The sequence below is a fragment of the Pygoscelis adeliae genome, unplaced genomic scaffold, assembly GCF_000699105.1.
Source record: "Pygoscelis adeliae isolate BGI_AS28 unplaced genomic scaffold, ASM69910v1 Scaffold71, whole genome shotgun sequence".
In the NCBI taxonomy this organism is placed as follows: Eukaryota; Metazoa; Chordata; class Aves; order Sphenisciformes; family Spheniscidae; genus Pygoscelis; species Pygoscelis adeliae.
Window position 1 is genome coordinate 6,802,633 of NW_008824356.1, and position 10,587 is coordinate 6,813,219.

At 48.6% G+C, this 10,587-nt stretch overlaps 1 protein-coding gene across 1 annotated transcript in view; it reads left to right on the forward strand.

Moving 5' to 3' along the window:
* The window catches only part of ADCK1 (aarF domain containing kinase 1), a 78,172-nt gene that overhangs the window by 25,091 nt on the left and 42,494 nt on the right, over window positions 1–10,587 (forward strand). Inside the window, exon 3 of the mRNA XM_009319412.1 lies at window positions 3,331–3,534. Within this exon, the coding sequence (XP_009317687.1) occupies window positions 3,331–3,534 (204 nt within the window). The remainder of the gene's footprint in view (window positions 1–3,330; window positions 3,535–10,587) is intronic.

A 10,587-nucleotide genomic window follows, 5' to 3' on the forward strand; every position in this document is an offset into this window, starting at 1 on the left:
TTGGGGAAGGGGTTTGAGACAGAAAGAGATGCCCATGTAGACTGAGGAAGGAACCATATACACACTCGGACAGCATTTGTGATCTGAAGTGCTTCTTGAGAGAGGCTTATTCTTGGTAATCCCTGGTACATGAAATGCTTCCTTTCTCTGCTGTGTGCTCCTAGGCATGATGCATACAAGCAGCTCCCTGTCTAACTAGCTGTTGTTCCCAGCTCTTTTCCCTGATAAGAAGAATCTTCAAGGCATTGCTTGTGCAACAAAGAGCAATATCTTGTGAGATTTCTCGGAGAAAAGCTCTGAGCCATGCTGGGGGTTTCCATTTACCCTGTAGTTTCTTCATCGTAGGACAGAAATGTGGGTCAACAGTATCGGACACAGTAGTAGGAATGTGGCACTCTTACTTTGCCTGTGATTAGGAGAAGGTCACCTATCAGAGAATCAAGTGCTGCATCTGGACCATGACCTAGCTTGGGGAGATCCATGCAATTAATAGATAGCGTTATGAACATTTTTCTGCTAAAAATCCTGACCTGGTTGATAAGAAAAGGGACCTTGGAAGCTGCATTCACAGTCCTGCTTCATTCTCACTGTACTTCTGCCTCTAATGCGGACTGGAGTTTTGTAAAATGTAGGGCTACAGATAAATTTCCTTATTCTGAGACAAGTTGCCTGGTCGTCATCTGCCTCACTAGCAGGGGCAGGAGCTGGCATTCCCTGGTCTGGACAGCCAGCCAGGGCAGCTGTCTCTTAGGAGTTTTAGCCAAGACAGTTGTGAGAGCATGGTGGAGGATGCTGTGCCTGGGGGTTTTGTTCTGTTTTGTTCCTGGAGCCCTCTGTAAGGATGCTCTCATCTCTCTTGGCCAGGACTGCTGTGTCCATGAGGCCAGCTAGGTTCTCTACAGGGTGGATAAGTTTGGGAGGGCCAAAATTTCCTCTCTCATTGTGCTAGAGGATAGAGGCGCTGTTTTTGCCTCCCTCTCAGCAGTGACCGACATGAAGATACACCCTGCATCCAAGTGTGTCTACAACCAGTTGCATTTTCAGCTACGTGAGTTTTCCATCCTGTTTTTACCATGTCCCTTGGAGATCCATGTGCAGCGGGTAGGTGCATTGGAGCCAGCACCTCTACTCCGAGCTGGCTGCCTGGCCTCATGCCCAGCACCACGCTACAGCCCCAGGGGTGCTGCTGCTCTGCCCTGAGCCATGCCGCAGCCTGGAGTCATTTGATGGGCTCCTGCTGTGCCTGTGGGAGGTTGCAGGGCCCTGTGCTTGGCCTGTGCTCAGTGCTGGGGTTTTTGGAGCACATCTGCAAGGAGCCTTGCCAGTGTTTCCCGCCTGTGCCCTGGGCTGTGCCTGCCTGACGCCTCAGGGCGGGGCGGCCGGCCAGCCACTGCTCCCCTTTCCCTTCGCTGCTGGCAGGGGGCTTCCTCCATGGATGGAGGCACTGGGCAGAGGGCGATTATCGGAGCTGCAGAAAAGCTGTTTCCCTGTAATGGGCTGCACTCCCAGTGCTGTGACAAACTACCCAGCTGCTCTGGCTCCCTCCCTCCTACTGCCTTTCTCTTTCATCCCATTACTCCCTCACTGCTTTTCTTGCTCTCTCATCCTCTTTCACAGCTTCCTTTCCTTGTCCCCTTTTGGCCTGCTTTTGCCCCAGCCGCACACAAGGAAGGAGAGCAGGGAAACAGCCAGGGCACAGGCTTGCTTGTTACAGCAGGAGCTTTAAAGCTGGTGTGTAACATGCAGCACAATAATGTGGGAGACTTCAGCATGCTTGTGGATATTATTTTTTGCCTATGTATTTGCGAGTGCTTTTGAGCAGGCAATATGCTGGGGGAAACTCACTCTCCTCGTGCAAGTTACGCTTGCCTGTGAGTGCCCACCTAGGAAAGTGTGTGTGTGCATCTGTGTGTGCATGTGTGCATCAAGCTGTCAAGTCTCACACGCTGAGTGTGAGACTTGCACATTAGGCTTTCTCCTCACACTCCTATAAGCCTGTGTTTCGTGTACTTGCAGCTCAGCACCCAGTCTGTCCCCTGACACTTTCCCAAACGCAAGACACTCACCCTGTCCTGTGATGTGACACGGCGCTGCTTTGCATGGAGGGCAAAGATAGCCACTAAATGGTGTGTGTGTGTGTGTGTGGTGTTCGTGCATGTTTATGGTGGTGTTCCTTTCTGCCGCGTACTTCGAGGCTTTTGGTGGAGTCCCTCATCTCAGGATCTTGGGCAGATGAGGTCTGCAGACACAGGATTTGACCTTCAATGACTTCTGACACAGAAGCCAGAGGAATTAGGAGCCTCCATGCAGATAGGTGTCAGGCATTAACAGGAGATGAGTGCAGAGTTATTTTTTGTCATTGATTTGCTTAATTTTATTAATGTATCAGGGTAAACTTATCTGAAATTCATTAAAAAAATTGAGTATAGCTGTGTCCTTGGCAGGAGGCTTTTCTAGTGAGAGTAATAAAGGCAGAATAGTCATTGTCACTGAAGGATGTGATGGCTGGTCTGTTCTTGAGAGGCATAATGAACCTCAGGAGCTGAAATCCAGACCAGGCAAGTGGTTGGTGATGGGTTTTGTCATTTGGTGGCTGCATTTTGGCCAATGTGAGCAAAGCTGGCAAGTCTTCTAATTCTTAGTTTCTAAAACCACTGTCACTGCAGACTTTGTTGGCAATGTAAGCACCAAGACCAAGACCTGGCTGGACTGGAGGGATGTAATTTCCCCTTGTGGTATGTCAGAGTGAGCTGAGGATGATGAATGACTGCCTACGTACTGTCCTCCTCACTGCCAAATAGACGTCTGTAGTTTTGATTTTTAACAGACTCTTCTTCCAAGTTCCTGTAAGTTTCTGGGATGTTATCTGTGTTTTTCTTCTCACTTTAATTCATTGCACTCACACTAGGAGTCTAACATACGTGGTTGTGGTCCTGACTTTTGCTTTTGACAAGGGGTTCCCAAACTGTGCGTCGTAGTAGTGGATCACAGTGACAAACCAATGCTGCCCTATGGCTTGACATCTTATTCTGTGCAAGAATGTAGCCCTGGACAAAGCCAAAAACTAATGTGCTGTCACTGATCATGGTGCCTGTGCAAAAAAGCATCAAAGCCCCTTATACTCTGGAGCATCTTGTCCTGGTCTGGTTCAGCTCCTCTAAATCAAGCCAGAGTCCTAATACTTAGCTGACACATTAGATGATGATGCCCAAAATCAAGAAAGGAAATCCCTGGTCTGTTTAAATACTGGGCAAATAAAAGGTACATATGTGGGCATGTGCATGTAACAGACAGCAAAAGGGCTTGGCTGATGTTCTGGTCTCTCCGCAGGTGCACCTGCGCTCTGCTGAGCGCCTCCGGGAGCTGTGCTGCGCCAACCGAGGCACCTTCATCAAGGTGGGACAGCACCTGGGAGCACTTGACTACCTGCTGCCTGAGGAGTACACCCGCACCCTCAAAGTGCTGCACAGCCAGGCCCCGCAGAGCACCAGGCAGGAGATTGAGCAAGTCATCCGCGAGGATCTGGGCAAAGAGGTAGGGGCAGCCATAGCCTGTGTTGGCTTCTGAGGCCTCAGCAAGCCCTGGGCAGCTAGAAGAAGGAAAATGGGAGCAAGGAGGTCCCTGGTGGTTCTCAGTTGCAAGAGATACCAAGGGGACATATCTCCTCCTTGCCTCTGGGAGAATGCCATGTGAATTTTCCCTGTCCATTGATGGGCATTATTGGCAAGCTTAGCAAAGGAGAAGATAACAGAGGATTAAGGGTGTGAGGGCTGCCAGGTGGAAATGGCAGGGCTCAGCAGAGCAGCGTACCCCAGAGGTTATGCCAAGACTAACAGGGTTGCTGGAGGTCAGTCTGCAACACTGAGGGGTGGGAAGTGGAGATATTGATGTTCAGGACAAAGATATATTAGCAGGGCTCTGTGAGGGACAACTGCTCTCCCCTGGCTGCATTAGACCAATTCCAGCTAGCACTGACAGCCTTTTACTTTCTCGAGCCCCTAATTAACCCCCAAAGAAAATAATAGCATAAATCACTTCTGGTGCTTGCAGTCAGGTAATACAGTAGCCCAGGAGTCTGTGTCACTATTAACCCTCAGCAGCCCACAGCACGGAGGTCAGAGGTGGATGCCGGTGTTCATTAGATATAAGGGAAGTAACTACAGTATTTAGAGAGGGCATTCTGCTGCTTTGCATCTTGCCCCTTACAAGAAGAGGTCCCCTCACACTCCAGCCTAGGTTGAGGACAGGCATTTCAAGGATCACAACTGACGTGGTGAGAGGGAGGCAGGAGGCAACAGTGTGCAAAGGCAATGGAAGAGAAAGTGGGTGTGAGGGAGAGGAAGACAGGAGGCTGAAGAATGGAAGCAGTGTGGATGTGTATTTTGGGTGTTCTGGGATGTGTGACTGTATGGTGAGGAGGTATGGGAGTAACATGATGGGGTAAAGTGAAGTATTTGCACCTAGTGAGGATATTATGGGCAGATTCGGATGGGGTGGGTCTGCCTATGTGTAGTTTCAGAGCCTAGGTATTGTCTAGTCAGGAATGACAACTAATATTTCCCTGCAGTTTAATGGCAGGGTTAATGTCAGCCCCTGACCTGCAAGATGCTCCCTCTCTCAGCGCTGCATCCTTGTAGCATGGCTGGTACCAGCTGTGTTTCATAGCTCAGTGGATAGATGGAGCAGGGCAGGCTGGCTGCTCCCTGCAGACCCCTGCTGCTCCCTGGGCCTCCATCCGGCAATCTCCCCTCTGCAGAAGCCACGGAAAGCCACCCCGAGGTGATTTAGCCCCCATTAAATGACCACAGCCCTGGCTCAGTTTGTGTGGCATCTCTCAGGCTGAGCCAGGTGCTCAGAGGTGGGCCCTCTTCTTTTCTTTCAAGTGCATGTTCAGCTGCCACTGATATGCCCTGGTTTCTCTCAGCTTTTTGGGAGCTAGACGAGCCCTCCATGCCTCATTGATTACCAGCGACGCAGCTCGAATCCAGTCTCCACAGCAGCCTTCCCTCTTAGCATTCACTTCACCCACATGGGCAGTGCTGGGCAATATTTAATTTTAAAGAGACAGACCTTTTTAAAGGGAAAAAAGGTAGAAATGTGAAGAAATGGATAGAGATGAAATGCTAATGAGAGAAAGAGAGCAATGATAAAAGAGAGAAATGAAGAGAATGACATGTATAAAAATAAAGGAGCTGGTGAAACTGGGCAGTATTAAAAGCAGAGGTAAATGCACATTTCCATTAGTTACAAGGTACCAAATAAAGGTATTTAAAAGCAAAAAGGATTTGGGGTACCAAATGCACCAAAGTTGTCTTTGCTGGAGCCCAGAGGATTTAATAGGGTTACTTCAGGAACAAATTTAATTCCAGTGTAGCTACATCCTCAGTACAATTTAAATACAATATACTTAGCTGAAATATAGATGGCAGAAGGGCAAGGTGGAGTGTCAGAGCAGAGGGGAGTGCAAAGGGGGATGCTGAAACCTTCCCCCTTGGGGCCAGCAACACACCTGGGAACTTCCACACGAATCCAAATAGAAGAGAAAATGACAGTGAGGGAAGGGCCTAGGCCTAACCCTGCTGCTTTTGAATTCAGTGGTAAGACTTATAGTTCCTCCATCAGGCACAAGAGCAGGCTTCTCAGATGAATCTCAAGTGTAGGCAAGAAGTAATTACATACAGTTTGGATCAGTGCGGAACAAATGGGGGGAATAGCAACTGGAAATACAGATATACCTAGGGAGGAATGTGACAAGCTGACAAATTAGGCAAGAGCTTGCAAAAGGGCATGAAGATCAAAAAAAGCCAATTTCATGTATAGAAGCATTGTATCTTCAGTCAATTAGAAATAGTCTGTCTTGTGATGGGACCTACTCCTGAGAATCTTAGCGGAGGCTTGGATGTTTGACAAATGGAGTAGCTTTGTAGGAAAACTGACGTAAATGGAGAGCATGCCAATGGGACTGATCTTTGAGCAAAGGAAGAGGGCTTGTGAGGTGTGTTTACAGCAGTTTGACACGGCTCTGTTGTCACCACGCAGACTTGCGTGACACCCTGCTGATGGGGGAACTCCCATTCTAGGCCAGCATCATGGCTGGAGACTGGGAGCTGCAGCATGTAGCTCTGCTGCGTGAGCTAATGGACTGATTTAAAGGCAAATGGCATGTGTGCTGATCTGACACAGAAGGAGAAGCATCATATATGCTGACTAGTGGATTGCCCTGTCAAACCCTGTTTTAAGTCTAGGGTGAATATGTGTACCTATCAGGGATCATTGGGATAAAAATAATTGGTGGTGAGCAGAGGCTGGCTTTCTAATTTTGGCCATAGTGGTTTGGCTAAGTGGTGGTGGGAGGTGATCATTCTCTTGAGTGTTGTATGTAAGAGGTTGGGGTGGGGGTGGGATTCTCAGGACAACACGAGTAGTAGCAGTAGGAGAGGCTGCACAAAGAAATCTTTACAATGACTCCTGGAAATGCTCACCAGCAAGATAGAGTAGAGTAGAGTAGCAAGATAGATAGAGTAGGAGTCTTCTGGGGAGACAGTGGAGATACCACAGGTAAGGCTTGTTCTGGATGGATTCTTTGGATCAGTTGGGAAAAGCTGTGTGCATAAGAATGGGTGATGAGATATAAATGAAAGAGTCTCTCCTACCTCTATTCTCATCTTCCCTGCTTGAACAAGGTTCTGAAAGTGAAAAGGTATCAGGCATGGAAAATTAATGCAAACTGAGTATGTTCCCTACCCCACAATTGTAATTTTCTTTGCAGGGCTATTAATGACACAGGGAAAGATAGCTGGTTCAGCTAAGCTCTCTAACTCAACAAGGCATAAAGAGCAGAGCCAGGCAGCTTCTGGTGAAATTTGGACACCAGACATTTAGGGAGAAAGACTGATGAGAGGCTCTGGAAGATGAATCTTTTGGAGTGGCTGCACCTTAAAAGTGCAATATCATTGTGCTTAGAAACTAGAAGTGATGGAAGAAATGTTTTGCCAGCAAAAGGATTAGGGGCATTTCCTCCCTCTGGCAGGTCTGTTGAAAGAGACTGGCTTGGGTTCGTGGAGTGTGTGGAAGACAACTTCCTGACACAGCTGGTAAGTGAGCCGGCCGTGGGATATAGGGATACTGGGGATGTGATGCCACTTTGGTCCCAGAGCAGAGGTGCAGAACCCAGGGCATCTCTGAGTTTGGCCAAGCCAGTTCCACCTGACAGCCCTTTGGTGTCTGTCAGAAAGGCTTCCTGTAGGTCTTTCTGTGTGTGATTACCATGGACAAGGTGCTCAGAGGAGCTTATTGCTCATTGCTAAGACTGACTGGACTATTGTGAAACTCTCCCCTTTCAAAAATAAATCTGCTTCTCTCTGCTCTGATCAAGGCCATTCCAGAGCATCCCTCCTCATAGGACTGAGTGGCTGCAGAATGACTTGGCAGCTTTTACAACCCTGCTCTTCCAAATATCATTGGTGTCTTTTTGTTGTCTGGCTCCAGTGCTGTCCGGTGCAGTCCCTAATATGGCTCTGTGGGTCTCGCATCTCTGCCACTGTGCAATGATAATGAGTTTAGATACTGTGACATCTCCTGACTTCACTGTGTACTCCAGTCTATGCCAACACACTCTTTTACCTCTTTGTAGTCCTAAAATAACTCCTGGTTTGCAGTCACCCATCTGATCTGCACATCCCAGTAGGCCATAGCATAGCTCTCCCACTCAGCACCACTGTAATCCCTCTCTTGCGTACAGCAAGATGTCGCTTTCCAGAGCCCATTTCTCATCAGCTTCCAGCCCATCCTCACTCACTGGCATTTTGTAATCAACTTTCTGACCTTTTCCCCAAGACTCCTTATTTTCCCCTTCAGCGTGTTTGTGTACTCCATACTCTACCCAGGCTTTTACTCATGTTGGAGGTAATTTTTCTTGGTGGGAGACATTCCCTCTCACCACTGTCCCTTCAGAAATACCCCAGTGCTCCTTTCTGGCAGGTTCCCGTCAGGCTGGTCCTCTGGTCCCTGCTCCTATGTCTGGTCTGAGGTTGTGCCATTGGGAGTTAGGGCAAGGATAAAGTTAGCATCCCCATGAGGCCAGCACTGTCTCAGGGAGGGTCTTTCCCATGCTGGTGGTGCACCTGTGCTGCGCGGCTGCCCAGGTGCTCTGTGTCCAGGCTGCGTCTTTGCCTGGGGGGTGAGGGGTTGGTGTAGGGCACAGGGCCAGCCTTGCCTGCCGTGGGAGTGAGGGTCTCTCCTTCCTCCTTGGCCCTTGACTTATCCTCACATCTCTGGCCTTTTGCTAACAGTTGTTGAAGCTGTCGCAGAGATGAGTGGAAATTGCTGAAGCTGAGCAGTCTCAGATGCTGTTAAGTGAGGGATCCCAAGAAATCCTGACCAGCTCTCTGCTTGGACCCCAGGTATCCACATCTGCACACACACTTACACCATTGCTGGTGAGTTTGCTGCACTGCAGGAAGGCTGAGAGGCAAAACAGGCTCCACAGGGAGAACACACAAGTGATTGATTGTGTTGCTTCCAGTGCTTGCTTTGTTCAAAGCTGGGAGAAAGGTCTGGGGAGAGCCCAGAGGTCAAGGCTTGTCTCTGCTGAAGCCAAATTGTATAAAGGGCTTAAATTGATGGAAAGACAGTCATTTGGAAGGATGTCAGTCCAGCTCTGCTTTGTGGGAGTGCAGGTAATGGGAAGTAGTTTCCAATTGCTTGATTAGCCAGCACCTCCAAGGAGACCATCGTTTTCATCCACAGTTAATTGCAGCTTTTACCTGTTGTTCAAGGACTATTTTGCCATTTACAAGAAGCCTCCTGCAGCCATACAATAATGGAGCTTACTGATTGAGCAGGGCAGGATACGTCAGCAAGTTGACTGTGATTTGTAAGCAAAACACGTGTGGTAGAGGAACCTCCTGTGCTGTGGTTTGTGAAGCAGGATGCATTTTTACAGATGGTGATGCTTGGGGGACCCAGCCTTCTGTTAAAGAGCTTTGCTGTCCTTGGATTCCTACCCTTTTACCTGGCATAGCACCAGTGCTGTGCGGTAAGAAACAGATATTCCTCATCTGAGAAGTCATTGTCCCTGCATCAAAACTGTGGCTAAGAAGGATGCTGCCCTTTGTCCCTCTACCTTAAATTGCTCCCAAGGTTCCCAAAGGGTTTTCTAGGTTGGGTACATGAGCTTTATTTGTCCACTGTTGAAATGTACCCATATACACCTGGGAGCATGGTCACTGCAATGATGCGCAGCAATGCCACATGGCCATTTGACAGGGAGGGACAAAAATCGTATGCCCATGTGAACCTGCCATGGGAAGGATTTAGAATGAGACTGGAGCAAGGTGCTAATTCCCACAGCAAGAGACTTCTCTGCCCTTGAACTGTTGGAGTCTGCAAAAAGACAGAGGGAATAGAAGAGACTCCTATTTTTACCCCTATTTCTGTACACGCTCTTGGTACAGCATGGCAGCCTTTGCTGTGCCAGTGACAGGGAGAAGGATGGACTGATTCCCTTCCTTCTGGAGCTGTTGATTAGCATTTTAAGCTCTGGTGAGACATATGCTTACTTCTGATTTGCAGAACTATTGAAGCAGTGCTCAGCCCTGTGGGAGAGCAGCTAGGCCTTCAATAGGCTGTTGGGTATTACGCTGCATGTCCTACAGCATCCAAGTTGTTCCCAAGGGAATATGAGCCACTTTCTGTAGCTGGCTCCATGCGTTACTCTAGAGAAGGTTCATTTACCCTGCTAGATCATAAGGTCTTCAGCTCATGATGCTGCAGATCCTGTTATGGACCTAGGAAGCCTCTTCCCAGGCTGGCAGTGTTGTCTAACCCATCCAGGATGCCGGGACACGTACCTGCTTCCTCTGGTGTTGCACAGCCTTGTGGTCAAGTGTTCTGCCCAAAAGCACTGATGTGCAGCACAGTCAGTGCATAGTCGCTCTTGTGGTTGCTTGGGGCTGTGGGACTGATGCTGAATGGCTCTGCTGAACACCCAGGTCTCCTGTAGCTTGTGACCCTCGTTCTGTCCTTAAGTATCCCACTCCAGCAATGCTGTGCTGGGGTGCTCTGTGAAGTTGGCCCTTGCATACATCCCTAACAGACACGGGGAAACTAGATTTAGGTCAGCAAGAGTCTCTTCTGCCTGCTATGGGTGTTATGTCCATCACAGGAAATCTCCTCTTCCTGCATGATGTTATCCACCCTCCTTTACCTACCAGAGTGGAGGCTGGGCTGTGGTGGCCATTACTCTGACAGCGTGAGGGGCTGGAAAGTGGAATGGGAGAATTTGGCCCTTCTCCCACCCCTCTGAGCCTCTCAGTAGGCCCGTCAGGGCTTCCAAGCAGCCGTCAATAAAAAACACATTTGTATTAAAACTATAATGAGGAATAAAAAAAATTCAGATTTTTTTCAATAACTCAGGATATAAAAAAGAGATTTTTATCAATTATGAAAAGGATTTTGGCCATAAAAAGGTAATTTAAAGAGTCTGAGATGGATGGCGAATAGCATTAATGTCACCCAGAACAAATGGGCCCACATTACTCAACTGAAAGGCAGGAGCGGCTGGCTGTGCAGATCCTGCTGCTGCTG